The 15,130-nt window shown below is 35.9% G+C and overlaps 1 protein-coding gene across 1 annotated transcript in view; it reads right to left on the bottom strand.

Annotated features, from left to right (window-relative positions):
- Positions 1-14,532, bottom strand: part of LOC121740549 (protein ANTAGONIST OF LIKE HETEROCHROMATIN PROTEIN 1-like) — a 28,915-nt gene extending 14,383 nt beyond the window's left edge. Inside the window, exon 1 of the mRNA XM_042133288.1 lies at positions 14,329-14,532. Coding sequence (XP_041989222.1) covers positions 14,329-14,532 — 204 coding nt within the window. The remainder of the gene's footprint in view (positions 1-14,328) is intronic.
- Positions 14,533-15,130: the final 598 nt, after the last annotated feature.

The following is a 15,130-nucleotide window of genomic DNA, read 5'->3' as shown; positions in this document are numbered from 1 at the left end:
TCCCTTTTCTCTGTCTCTTTCTACACATGTATTCCAATGCAGTAACATAGTTCTCCTAGATCCTTTATTTTAATTTTTTTACTGAGTTCATTTTTGATGTAGTCACTGGACTGGTGCTCGTCTGTAAACAAAATTAAATCGTCAACATAATATGTAGCAATAAACAATATGTTGTTCTTGTCAACAATTTTGAGATAAATGCAAGGATCTAAGGTTGATTGCTTTAGACCCAAACTTTTCAATGTAGAATCTAATTTTCTGTTCCACTGGTGACTTGCCCTTTTTTTTGCGGAAATGTGGGGCTCGCCGCGGTGAAGATGGTGAGTGCCGCGGCCCTACCCACTAAAACACTGCGATGTTCCTGTCTCCTACAGCTGGCGGATGCACGGGTCCCGACGAGCATTTCTCCGTAGTACTGGTGACTTGCCTGCTTGAGGCCGTAATGATTTTTAGTAAATATAACTTCTCTCCTTCCTTAAATAGTAGAGGTTATAACATATATATTTCCTCCTCGATGTCGCCTTGCAAGAAGGCACAGGTGAGAAAACTTCATTGTAATCTATGCCCTTTTTTTAAGAACATCCTTTTATAACCAGTCGAGTTTTATACTTTGTAACTACACCTTTTTCTTTTATTTTTAATGGTTTTCAAAACTCACTAGCACGCTTGCCAGGTGGTAAATGGGTCAGCTCCCATGTATTATTATCTATCAATGATTTATACTCCTCGTCCAAAGCATCTCTCCATTGCTTAGCTTCAGCACTGGACAAAGCTTCTTCCACAGTTTAGGATCTGTAAGCATTCCACTTTTCATATGGCGTTGCTCCATCAAGGACAAATACAACACGGTTTTATTATAGAAAAACAATTATTACAATATTTACGCAAAACGAGCTTTTGCCCGCGGCTGCGCTCGCGTTAAGAAGTATTATTAAATACAAACTTTCATCTCCAATTTTAACCCCTAGGAGGTAGAATCGATCAAAATCCTTTCTTAGCGGATGGCTACGTCATATTATCTACCTGCATGCCAAATTTTAGCCCGATCCGGTCAGTGGTTTGGGCTATGTCACCTTTGAGTTTTATATTTAAAGATTAACATGGCTGAACGTTTGACGGAAAACAATAGTTTCCTAAAAGGACTGGGAAAGTTTAAAAACTTATCAGCTATCTTCACTCTTATGCAATTTCGAGAAGTAGGCAAAAAGAAGAAGTATAGATTTTCAGAATCAAAAAAATTATGGCATTAAGCTTGTGCAAACGCAGCCCTAGAGCTTATAAATGGCTTCAAGAACGTTTTGTCTTGCCATCCACCATGACCTTGAGCAAATTAATTTCGAGGGCTAATTTAAAGCCAGGTATCAATAAAAATATATTTTTGCAATTAAATAGAAGAGTAAAGAAAATTAAAAAAGATGACAAGCTATACCCCTTACTCTTCGACAAAATGTCAATCTTCCCTAACTTTCAATACAATCCTAGAAAGGACGAAATTTCTGACTTTGTCTGTGACGGAAAAACAAAAAACCAAAATTAGCAGATCGTGCTCTAGTATTTATGATACGTGGAATTAAAAAAAAATTAAGATACCAATAGCTAAAGCTTAGGCCAAACCTTTTTTTTTTTTAACGCCAAGAAAGCCTACGCGACCAGGCGACTGCGAAGCGGAGCGTCAAGTTGTCAAATGTGTGTTTTGTATACAAAAAACACATTTGACAACTTGACGCAACTTGACGCTCCGTCACTGACGCGTAGGTTTGTTCTAAGCTTTACACCTTCTGTTCTGGAACCACAAGTGCTGTTGAACTGTGTCAATCTTAATAAAAGAAATCATCAGAGAATTGCATTTGCACGACAATCTCGAAAGCAATTAATATTCTTATTGAAGGGACTAAAAGAAAATATTTTCAAAGAAATGATATACTCCGCTAAGAAATTTTTGAGATAGATGACGCTGAAGTTATCCCTCTCTATGCCCCCCCCCCCCCCATCTCATAAAAAGAAATTGAATGCAATTATATAACGAAGACCCTTCTTACAAAGGTGCAAGGTTATGCAAAAATTGAGAGACAGCCACATCACCCCTGATAAGTTTCAAAAAATGAAGCAAAACAGGTCCTAAGTCAAAAAGTTGCTAGGACAATGGGATACTTAGCAGAAAAGAAGATACTACCGGAAGACTGTACCCAGACTACAGATTGTTTTTTGACAAGTTATTTGATTCACTTACGGCCGTTCCCAATATTTGATCTATCTCTGGTTTTGCCCTACTAGAGATAGGAATAGCTCACATTAGACATTAGAGACATATTTTATGTCAATTATGAGCTATGGATCGACGGATGAATCGCATAATAGGTTGTTTTACGGCCGTTCCCAATATTTGATCTATCTCTGGTTTTTCCATACTAGAGATAGGAATAGCTCACATTAGACATTAGAGACATACATTTTATGTCAATTGCGAGCTATTCCTATCTCTAGTAGGGCAAAACCAGAGATAGATCAAATATTGGGAATGGCCGTTAATCAAAATATACGTCACCTAAGTTTTACGGGCTTGTCAATTCATCCTCTAAATTATAATGGTTTAGGTGTTACTTAAACGTCGGTGAAAACAAAACTTGCGTTAGGTGCCCCTTATATTGCCTTAAGGGACACCTAAATTTTAGGTGTCGTTGGTGAAAACGGGCAAAGACTGCCCTTTCACCAACGACACCTAAAATGTAGGTGTTAGGTAGGTGTGTTTGTATATTTGAAAAAAGCGTTAATCCTGTAACATATTGCAATGAGGCTTTTATTCTAGGGTTTGCGATTTTTACATTTAAATCTACAAAAACATTTTCTGTGAATGATATAAAATCAGTGGGAACACTATTTGATTCAGTTTTTTAAATAATATTGAAATCGAATTAAACATTCCTTTACCAGCGTCTTCTTCACAATTTGACCCAGGAGAATGTTTCCCACTTAAATTATTAATTAGGAGTGTAGCAAAGGATGATTGGAAGCCAGCTGCAGTTGGATTTGTGTTTCTCCAGCCATGGCTTCGAATCATCCCAATGAAATTTTCAAGTGGTTCTTGATTAAAATGTCTCATCCATATTAATTTTATTTTATACTCCTGACACAGCATAGCTTTGGCTCGCTCCAGCAGTATCCTGTTTCTCCGCTCCGCCAGACCATTCTGATCCGGAATATAAATAAGGTGTGGACGTTTGATGCCAGAATCTGCTAAGAATTTTAAAAATATATTATTACAATATTCCTTTCGGTTGTCAGTTCTAGGAATCTTTATTTTCTTACTGGTTTCTTTTTCGAATTCATTTTTAAATATTTTTAACAATGACTTTATATCCGACATGCTCTTTAAGAAATATACATAAATTTTTCGTGAGAAATCATCTACAAAGGTTATAATTTATAAAGTATTTTGCTCCACCTGCAGATGTGGTCTCCATAGGACCACAGAGATCGGATTGTATTATTTCTAACAAGCCCTTAGCTCTTTAGCCGGAGTGTGGACACGGAAGTCTGCTCTGTTTCCCTTCGCAGCATGGTTTACATACATTAATATGCCTTTTGTTATTTTAACACCTTCAGTACAATTTTCTAATTTTCTAACATCTGCCAAATTTAAATGAGTCATTCTCCTATGCCATATACTAATATCAGCCTTACTCTCATAGGGAAAAACTGCACATGCTTTGCCAGTGACTGTGTTTAGTCTTTACAAATTGTTAGTAAGCCTTGCTGTTGCGACGAGATTTTTCTTTGCATTGTATATGTGACAGCCTGTTTTTGTAAATTGTACATTACAACCATTTTTGGTCAACTGACTGACCGACAATTTTGCGCTAAGGTCTGGTATAAGTAAAACGTTTCTCATCTTAATGTCATATTCAGTGTTGTTTGTAACAGTTCGGATGTTTAGTTTACCTATCTATTGCCTGTGCAATAGACTAATTGATTGTTGGCCACCATTATCTTTTGGATCGGAGGAGGTTGCAAATCATGCATCCAATCAGCACGCCTCGTCATGTGCATAGTTGCGCCGGAATCTATGTACTAATCATCTCGATTCAATGTGCTGTAAGCTGAAAAAATGGCTGAAAAAACATTATTATTGCTTGTATTTTTCTTCGCAGTACATTGGGTCTTAATATGCCCATATCTGTTGCAATTAAAGCATTGGGGTCTTTTCCCTTAAGGCTTAGGCTGGCTATTAAAATTGTTCCTATTGTACTTGTGTTTTGCTTGAAAAGCTGAAGACTCTGAAACTTGTACTTCTTGTTGTAGTTTTGTCTTAATGAAATCGGAAGATACTTTTATTCCGGAACTCTCAATTCCCATGATCATTGGTTTATAATTATCTGGTAAACCTGCTAGCATTAGAGTTCCTAACCACTCATACTTTGCTTTGAAATTAATGTTCCTCAACTTGTGTGCCGTACTCATGATTCTGTTTACATAGTCTTCAACATTAGTACAACTATCTAGGGAGGTATTGATTAGATCTCTCAGTAAACCGACTTTCCTTGACAGGCCGCAGTCCTCAAAAACTTTCTGTAGTCGTTCCCATACCTCACAAGCCGTCTCGGCTTAAAGGTTCGACTAACAAGATAATTTTCGACTTTGCCTTGAAATCTTTCTTGGAATTCCATAGCTCTCCATGCTCCAAATAAGTCCTTATGGCAAATTTCCAAGTAAGTATTGTAATTGTCTCTTCCCGACAATTTTCAATTTGTAGGTTATTCGAAGCCATGACGGTGCACGTGTTCGAAATTATTTTTCTCCATAATAAAGATTGTGGCTTTCACTAAATAGGAATGGGACGGCCCATAACCTGTAGAAATGAAACTATTTAGTTTGAAATACAACACAGTTTTATTATAGAAAAACGAATTATTAAAATAACATTTGACGGAACACACGAGTGAGCGGCAAAAAAGCGCCACCACCGAAGAAGGGGGAAAACATTTAATTTTTTTTAAATAAACCAGTAAAAGACTAACTAGTATGTCTACATTCTTCCATTTATATTATTTTGTGAAATTAATCTGAAAAATAAAACACGGATGGACATATTCACAAATGTGGCAATGACAGATGTCAGAAAATAATGTCGGTTAGGGATGGGGTCGATGAATCGAAGTTTATCAAAAATATCGATTTTATGACTAATAGCAGCACTGAATCGATTAGGTGTAATGGATTAGCTTAATTTTACTGTTATTTAACATACATAATATAGAAAAGCTATTACATGATATCAATAAATAATATTATCATTCGGAAATTGCTATTTAAGCAAGTAATATTTATAAAAAATGTAATATTTGCTTTAGTTGAATGAATCGATATTGTTGCAATTTATTGTTTGATGTGTTTCTAATAATGCACTACATCACTAACCGAATGTGGAGGGAGTCATTTAGTAATTTTTATTCTTTAATTTGAATTCCGGGTTCAAAAATTGGATTCATAGCCTGTAATAACGTAAAAAAAATCGAAAAATAATGACTATTAGATTTTCATCTTGACGCATGAAACTTTTTGGTACCACCTTTGGGCATTCGCCTTTGTATGGAAGAACATAGTATACTTTTTATTCCAGAAAAATGAACTGTTCCCGCGCGAATAACGAATTTTGGTACAACAGAGTTGTGGGCATTATCTAGTATCATCTATACATATTATAAAACAAATTCGCATTTTTCCCTCATGTCCCTTTGTTCCCTTTATTCTTTAACTGCGCAACGGATTTTGATTATTCTTTCAGTGTTAGATAGCCCATTTATCGAGGAAGGCTATAGGCTATATTTTTTCACGCTAAGACTAATAAGACCGAAGAAATACAGGAAAATGTGGAAAAAACGGGGAAAAGGGCTAACTTGAACGCGCTAATCTGAGGAACTACTGGTCCGATTTGAAAAATTCTTTCAGTGTTAGATAGCCCATTTATTGAAGAAGGCTATAGGCTATATTTTATTACGCTAAGACTAATAGGAGAATGTGGAAAAAACGGGGGAAATTATTTGAAAGGGCTTATCTTGCAAACTACTGGAGCAATTTTTATGTTATTTGGCATAGGCTATCGATTTAAATAATTTTTTCAGTTGCTATATATTTTATACCCGTGCGACGCCGGGGCGGGTCGCTTGTCTAATATATAACATTCTCGTGTCACAATGTTAGTTACCGAATACCGTACTCCATCGAAACGGCTTTACTGATTTTGACTTATATACATATTCAGTAGGTTTAAGAATAGACTACTGACTACTTTTTATATTCATAAGTGCATTTGTTGAATAAATAATAGCAAATTATTACAACTCGAGACTGACGACAAACATTGTTTGTGCGACGGGATAGCGTCGTCACTTCAATAAAATAATATTCTTTAAGTACAAATAAAGAACTACATTACAACTTCAAATACTTTATATGGCAAAATAACGTTTGCCAGGACAGCTAGTTATAATTTATTATAGAACCTTTACCTAATTGTGTGTGCTGTAGAAAACTACAGAAGCAACATTGAAGCCATTGAAGATTGCAGCCAAACAAGCCGACGACACAAAACCCCTTCAGAACTAGTTGAAGCAAGAGCTATTGTAAAAGATGCTCTTGCCAACTTTAAATCTACGATTCAAAAGACCCAACAGCCTGTTCATCAAGAAGATGATTGCGACTTGTATGAAAAATTATTAGCAAATAAATTGTGAAAATTATCCGAAAATTAAAAAAAATTATGCATGACATTGATGGCATGTACTTACGGTACCAATATAAAGATCGGATGACTCAATCGGCATCTCAATTTTATGAAACTAGACCAGGCACATCATTATCTATGCATTCAGAGTCTCCATCGCATTATGGGGAGATGAATCAATGTACTTATCAAAACAGAAGACTAGACTTTGACGACCCTATGATGACTCAATTACCATCTCAATTTAGCGAACCCAGACCAGGCACATCATCTTCCACCCATTCAGAGCCTCCATTGCATAGGCAGGCAAATAAAAATACCCAGTAAAAAAAAAACAAGTATTATCAGACCCAACTTCCAAAATTTTAATTAAAGCCCACCACCTTTTTTGTTTGTCAGATTATCCAGTCTATTTACTGAAGAACCAAAGTTCAAACACATCTGATCAAACCCAAGATGATACAGAAAGTTAGATTAACAAGTCAAACAAAAAACAACAAAACAATGAGGAGAATCAAGAGAAAGATAATCAACATCATCATACGGGTGCAGTGGAGCATCATTCAAAGAAAATTCACTTAACAGAGACGTGAAGAGTTAAAAAAGGGCATAATTTTATTACGAAAAATTGAACAATCTCAAAAAAACGAATAGTCACTGCAAAGAATAAAATAAATATTGCAAGACAAAAAAAAAAAACAATGAAACTGAATTAAAAAATCTAAAACTCAGTGTAGATAAGATGAAAACGCGCGAAGAAATATTAGAAGTTGCTTTGAAATAGACGTAAGAGAACTGTAAGAAACAAGCAGAAAAAAGATTACTGAAAGGGATAATGGAAAACGCTAAAGTAAAAACTTACGTAGCTAAATTAATGGGTTTGATTTTGAAAGTATAAGAAAACAATATTTAAAGGCAGAATAATAGAAATTGTAACAAATAAACACAATACAAGTCTCGCCTACACGCACACATCGATGCCGATCAATATTTACATCGTGATGGATGCCACTACATACGTCACAAACGAGTATAAAAGGAGCGGCGCAGCCAACATCAAGTAAGTCGTTCCCTAGACGGCACGGAGTGCGATAGCCCCGCAGTCCTCTCTATTGCCTCTGCTTACCTGAGCGGCAACCCCGCAGCCCTCAGGACAAGCCAGCTAGGAGGTTACGGAATGCGATAGCCCCGCAATCCATTCCACGAACCACTAATAGGCTACATATATGCTTAATGTATGACATTGTTTATTAAGACAATAAACGTAGTAATAACACATTTGTGTTGTTTCATTCCATAACAACACTATATTGGCGCCCAACGCAAAAACAATAATGAACAATGACTGAAAAGAAATCTGAAATGGTAATAATGACGACGGAACAATTTACGGCACTAATGACCAAGCTGACTGATAAAACCGAGACAAACAAAAGCTTCGCTCAGTGCTCATCACTTTTTCACGGCGAACGGTGCTATAGTAAAGTTAAAGAATTTGTCACAAATATTTCTATTTATATGAAAATTGAAAAGATTTCCGACGAAGACGCTCTCGAAGGACTTACATTACTGCTTACTGGACCTGCTGCTACTTGGTGGAGCGGAGTAAAAGGCGACATCAAAAAGTGGAACCAAGCCCTTGAAGCAATAAAAAGTTCATTTGCACCTAAGATGCAGCCACACGAGGTATATCTTGAGCTGCAGTTCTCGAAGAAGCAAACTAATGAGAAAATCGATTCTTTCCTTTGTGAGGAAGCGTGTTTTACTGTCTCAGCTTCCATCAAAAAGGCACAAAGAGGAGGAACAATTAGATTTTATATACGGACTTTTGGCCGTAAATTACAAGAAGGAAATTCCGAGGTCCGAAATAAAAACATTTGCAGATCTACTGGAGCGCGGAAGACATTTAGAAAGCCTTTCAAAGGAGATTCAAAAGATGGAAGTGTCCGGAAGGGTTTTAAAAGATGCACATATTGTGGGAAAAAAGGACATCAATTTGAAGTCTGCAGGAAGAGAATGGCGGATGTAAAGGTTCAGCCAAAACCGACCATCACTTGCTACGGATGTGGTGCCCCGGGAGTATTCCGCAGTAATTGTGAAAACTGTAAAAATAAGGAGACCCCTCCAGAAGCTGTCTCTTTTTATTCATTACAATCAGCAGTAAAAAGACAATCGAAAATCCTTACAATAGAAATAACTATTAAAGTTAAAAAAGGATATGCGTTTTTGGACACGGCTGCACGAACCAGTATTGCCAGTGCCCAATTGTATAAGAACTTGGTGCTGAGTGGTGTGTCATTTGCAAAAGAAAGTGCACTTTTAAGTCTTGCAGATGGCACCACAAGACAAACAAATTTGTTCGTGTCAACTGTAGATGTTATTGTTGGAGATCGTTCACTGCCCATAAAATTGTCAGCAATCCCGGAAGCGAGTGACAACCGCACACTCTTGGGAATATATTTCCTGGAAGCTGCTGGAATCATCCTAAATTTACCCCAAAGTCACTGGAGTGTTATCGACGACCCAAATAAGTTATTTAGTTTCCTCCAATTAGCAAGTACGCCTATTCCGTTAAATGCCGCTAAGCGTCTATCGCTAGAAACAGATGATGGTGACATTGTTGAGCGAAACAAGCCCAATTCCGAATTCATTAAGTGGGCAAAAGAGTTCAACAAGAATCATATGTTATCTCCACTGAAAATTACGCCAACAAAAGACACGGAAAGTTTTCCTCCAGATATGAAGCGACCGAGGTCGAAAATTGTTAAGCTGGACACTCCACCCCGACCAACGTGACCACGTGAACCAGCGGAAGAAAATTTATTTACTGACCATCGTGTAGAATATTTAAAAATAAATCCTACATCTTTGTATTCTGTTGATATTTATTTCCGTCCCAATAAAGGTACTTCACTGAATCATGATGAAAGGATAATTTTTAATAATTTGTTATCTGAATATTCTGATATTTTTTCAAAAGAATAAAAAACCAACTCCTTTTACTCAACATAGAATAGAGACAGTAAATCTTTATTCTATTAGCGTTAAACCTTATAGACTCTCTCCTGCCAGACAACAACAATTACGAGAGAAACTTGATGAAATGATAGCTAATGACATTATAGAAGAGTGCGATTCTGCTTGGTCTGCACCTGTAATATTAGTACCAAAAGGTGATAACGATGTTCGAGTATGTGTAGATTACAGAACTCTGAATAATATAACAAAACCAGATAGATATCCACTACCACGAATTGATGACTTATTAAATCAGGCAAAAGTCATGCCTTTTATGTCTACAATTGATTTATAATCAGGTTACTGGCAAATTGCTATAGATTTACAAGATTATGATAAAACAAGCTTCATATCGCCATTTGGGACCTTTCGTTTTAAAAGGATGCCATTTGGTTTACGAAATGCACCCGCTACATTTCAAAGATTAATGGACAAATTCATTCATAATATATGCAAATATTTATGGCCCTATTGTGGGTGGCAATTATATTTAAAAAAAATCAGATTTATTGCAACGGGCGATAGCTAAAAAACCATTGCCCACAGCTACAGAGTTGGATTTTCTACAGTAGCAGACATAGTGAAACAAGTATGTTGTTTTATGAAAACAAACAAAATTAGACTTGTCTGTGTTTAGGGTTAGCAAGTTATTCTCCAGCCAGTCACTTATTATGGATAGGCCATGTCTAGCAGTCCACACCGCCTCTTTCCAGTCACTGCCATGAAACACAATAGCAGTGTCATCTGCGTAACAAAGAAGGACAGCGTTCTTAAGATTTCATTTTATATATGGATATCATCCATATATAAAATGAATAGGGTTGGTCCTAGAATGCTGCCTTGTGGAACACCGAATTTAACATTCCTGACAGAGCTCGTATGTTCGCCTATCTTTACTTGTTGAGATCTGTTGTTTAGATAGCTCTCAAACCAGGAAAGTGCGTGTCCATTGATACCTTTGTTTGCAAGTTTTTTAAGCAGAATTGGAATTGATACGGTATCAAACGCTTTGGCTAGGTCGAGAAAGACCCCAAGACAGGCTCTATTTCCATCTAACTGTGAGACGACTGTGGAAGCCAGAAGCTCTACGGCATCTGCCGTACTCCTTTGTCGTCTAAAACCAAATTGGTTATTTGATAAAATATTTTTTGACTCAAGAAATTTGATTAGACGTACATTAACAATTTTTTCCAGGATTTTGGAGAAGATTCCTAGCAATGATATGGGTCTATAATTATTGGGAACATCACGTGGCCCAACCTTGTGAATCGGACAGACAGCAGCAACCTTCCAATCATCAGGGAAAATTCCAGATGAGAGACTTTTATTATAAAGGTATGTTAATGGAGATAATATTTCACTACTAATTTGTTTTATAAGCCTGTTTTGTAGTCCATCGAGCCCTGCTAATTTATCGTTATCAAGTTGCATTATTAGGGTCGTAACTTCGTTTGTGTCAGTTGGTTCTAGGAAAAAGGAGCCAGAAGGAGTGCCGTTAGATTTTATTTTAGAAGCAAGTTCGTCTTCGGTTATGTTGTTGCGTTTGAGGATACGGGTAGCAAAGGTTTGACCAATCGAAGTAAAATGTTTGTTACATATATCAAGTGACTCGTCAATCTTTACACCTTTGATTTGTAGTAAGTCGGTAGAGTTTTTTTTCTTGTTCTCTAAGTTACAGATTTCCTTCACTGTCTTCCATAGTACTTTAGGGTTCTTAGAGTTGTTTTTTAACTTCAACGACTCATGATCTTGTTTTATTTTTTTGAGCAGATCATTAGTGTAATTACGGTAACGATTGTATACAAGTTTTGCCGTTTCGTCTTGCGGATTTAGTTTGCAACGGGTATGTAGACGATCTCTGTGTCTAATGCATCGCAGTAATCCAGGAGTAATCCATGGCTTTAAAATAGCTTTTGAAGATTTATGTGGTATTTTTTTAAGTGTGTTTATTAATTATGTCCGTGAGAGTATTAGTGAAAGATCGTGTTTGATCATGTATGTTCTTAGTTTTTTCATCGAATACATCCACCCAATTTATTTCCTTTAGGTCATTTATTATATTATCAATGTCTCGTTTCAAAGTGAATGATTTTGTTTTGTTTTTTGTATTCGTGTTAGTGTTTATACCAACTATTGTTAAATCATGGTCAGTAATGTCAACCGAACATACTAGGCCAACCACATCCTTACCACTGCTAACAAATATATGATCTAGACACGCATTACATCTAGTGGGCAGCGATATTGCTGCAACAAGGCCATAAGTCAAGAGCAACGATAGATAATCTTGTGACCAAACATTGTCTACTGGTTCTGTAATGTTTAAATTTATGTCTCCTGCTAACACTTGGCATTGGGAACGTGAAGCTGACAAAAGAATATCCAGGGATTCAATGAAATTTGTAGTACTCATTATTTGATAAACTAATCTGAATAATATAAATGCTAATTTATTTTTCAACGGTACCTGGTGCAATTGTAGTAGCAAGAGGCTGTAGCAGAGTATTTTCGAAAAAAGTATCAGAAATTGCAATTTAATGATTAAGTAGTTGTTAATGTGTTTTTGTAATAATATTAATCCATTTGAATTAGTATTTCTTAGTGTTATAGAGCAGTATTCCAAATTAAGTTGAGGATAATAGTATATTATTGTTTTAATATAAGTGGGAAATAATAGGGATAGTAGTAATAGTAGGGAAATAATTAACAAACATAATTTTATAATTACATAATATGTTACCTGCTTGCATGCTTTTGTTATACTGTGAGTCCAGTTAATCTTAAGGTGTGAGTTGTAAAACAACATGTTAGCAATTTTAAACAGCTAAGTAACAAATGATAAACTTTTACAGTAACTGTTGAACACATATTTTCTATATTATGATTAACAGAATAACAAGTCCACTTCAAACAATCTGCCTTCACTGTTGTTATAAGAATGTAGATTTTAAAAAAATAATTAAGGTTTGGGGCTTGTTTACAAGATAGTACAAAGGATTGAACACAATATTCAGCCAAATAGCAACGGTTATTGTGTAAATATTTTAGGAATTGATAGTTTAAAACTAACATTTTTATATATCTGGCATAAATTATATATTCAACACAATAATCATATCTCAACTCTATGTCTACAGTGCAAAAAACATAACAGATGCATATTAGGCAAAATGCCTTAGCTAACCCATTATAATCAAGGATGCAATACAATATTGCATTTAAATAGTGAAAAATAATATGGTTTATAGCTTTATAACGTGGTGACGCTGAAAAATCACAATACAAAACATTAGTTACACAATAAAGTAAGTTTTTGTGTACACCTTTTAGCGATTGATTGAATATTGTTGTTATAAAGTAGGAACCGTTTGTGGCTTGTTTGCAGAATAGTGTTACAGTTCGATCACAATAATCAGCCAAATAGCAAAGGCTAACAATTAAAAATTTTAGAAAATGATAGTTTAAAACTAATATTGTTGTACATAACCACAAGTCATTAATTATACATTTATCACAATGTTCATGTTTCAACTTTAACATTTTCAATTTTGCTGTTAAAAATAATAATAATATGTTTGTAGTGTTAACAGCATAACAGATGCATAATAGGCAATACGCCTTAGCTAACACTATATAAATGAGTATGTAGTTTAAAATTATGTTATAGTGAAAAACAATATAGTTTATGGCTTTATTATATGGTGACATTGAGAAAAACACAATACAAAATGTTAGTAACACAATAAAGTAAGTTCCTGTGTACACCTATTAGCGACTGATTTAATATTGTTGTTTTACAGAAAAACGTTATACATATTCCGGCACAATGCTTAAATTTAAACTTAAACTTTAAGACTTGATTAGAGTTTAGATTAAGCTTAACATGAGGTACAATATTATATTGACACAAATAATATACCTTTATGAGAGTTTCCCTATTAAAATACTTACTAATTAAGATACCTACACAAGACACTTTTACAGTTCTGTTCTTGTTACTCACCTGTGCGAACAACCTCATCAGATTTAAAAGTATTAGAGAGATCATTTTGATTGCGAATCTGTATTGCGTTTTTACCTTCTCTTTGTCTGACAAATATGTTACCATTGCTGCACCAGCAGAAGGCAAATCCGAACTTCTTGTACATACTACGTGCCTCGCGAAATATTGTTCTGTTTTGTTTTGTAAGTCTCTCGTTGAAATATATCTTGCGAGCTTCTCCGGGAACGTTTAAGTCTGTGCTGTTTATATTCCTTCTTGATTTTGCAGCCTTCATTATTTCGTCTCTTATAGTTCTACGATGGAAGCGGGTCACCACAGGCCTAGGTAAGATATCAGGTTTTGAGTTTACACTTTTAGCAATGCGAGGACCTGCTCTTTTGACCCAGTCAATTTCCAAGTCGTCGATTTTAACTCCAACTTTTTGGGCTGATAACATTGCTATGTGATGTAGGTTTTCTCCAGGGTTTTCAGGGATGCCAGCCAGTTCAATTTCGTTCCTCAGCTGTTGTTGATACTGGTCATTTAGGTCATGTTGAAAGTTATGTATGCTTGCCTTGAGGATGTCAATTTCTCGAGTATTGCTCACCAACTGCTTAATGAGGTTTTCGTTAGATGTTACCTTACACTCGAGCGACTCCAGACGCTCATGACAAGCTTGGAGTGACTGTGTGGCATCTTCAAGCCGTTGTTTGACAGAGGACAGCTCGTTAGTCAATCTGCGTATCTCGGCGGTGAGCTCCTGGACGTCGTTTCCGGACACCACAGCTTGGACTGATTCCTTTTTTCTCATGGTAATATTAAGGTGATGATCGTCGGTTCGGACAGGCGTGTTTGTGTTATCTCCTCCTAGTCTATGAGCCACGGAGCACTCCGGGCATTCCCATTGTTTCTTATGAGCGACAGACTGAGCGGTCAAGCCTACACAGGGGTGACAGAAAACTTTTCCACAGGATTGTAGTGAACACTTTATAGTATTGTTTTCTCTTGCGGATTTAAGGCACCCTGAGCATTTCATTGTAGCTAATTTTAATAAGAGGAACTCTGCACAAGACGTAAGGTTTTTATTTTAAAAATTTAAACGATCGGTGTCGGGAACTCACTAGAAAAGTCACTCTTATTGCAGTGGGTTAAGTACTATATTTGGATGCATGCAATACTAGATTACCATCATACCCGACACAGCAAATTGTTATCAATTTTTGTTATAACACTTTTTCACTTTATTGTCACTAGAAATTGAAGAATTCACGTAGTTTTTACTGCTTATAGAAGTTTTGAAGCATCTGCACTAATATCAGAACTTATTACTTGTGAAAATATAAGTAAAATCTTAAAATTTCTTCGGAGCTAAAGCAAAGTGACGTTAGCGGTAGTTACTGGTGTTGCCA

Source organism: Aricia agestis, chromosome 3, assembly GCF_905147365.1.
Source record: "Aricia agestis chromosome 3, ilAriAges1.1, whole genome shotgun sequence".
In the NCBI taxonomy this organism is placed as follows: Eukaryota; Metazoa; Arthropoda; class Insecta; order Lepidoptera; family Lycaenidae; genus Aricia; species Aricia agestis.
The sequence above is the reverse complement of the archived record's forward strand: the minus strand, read 5'-3'. Positions and strand labels throughout refer to the sequence as shown.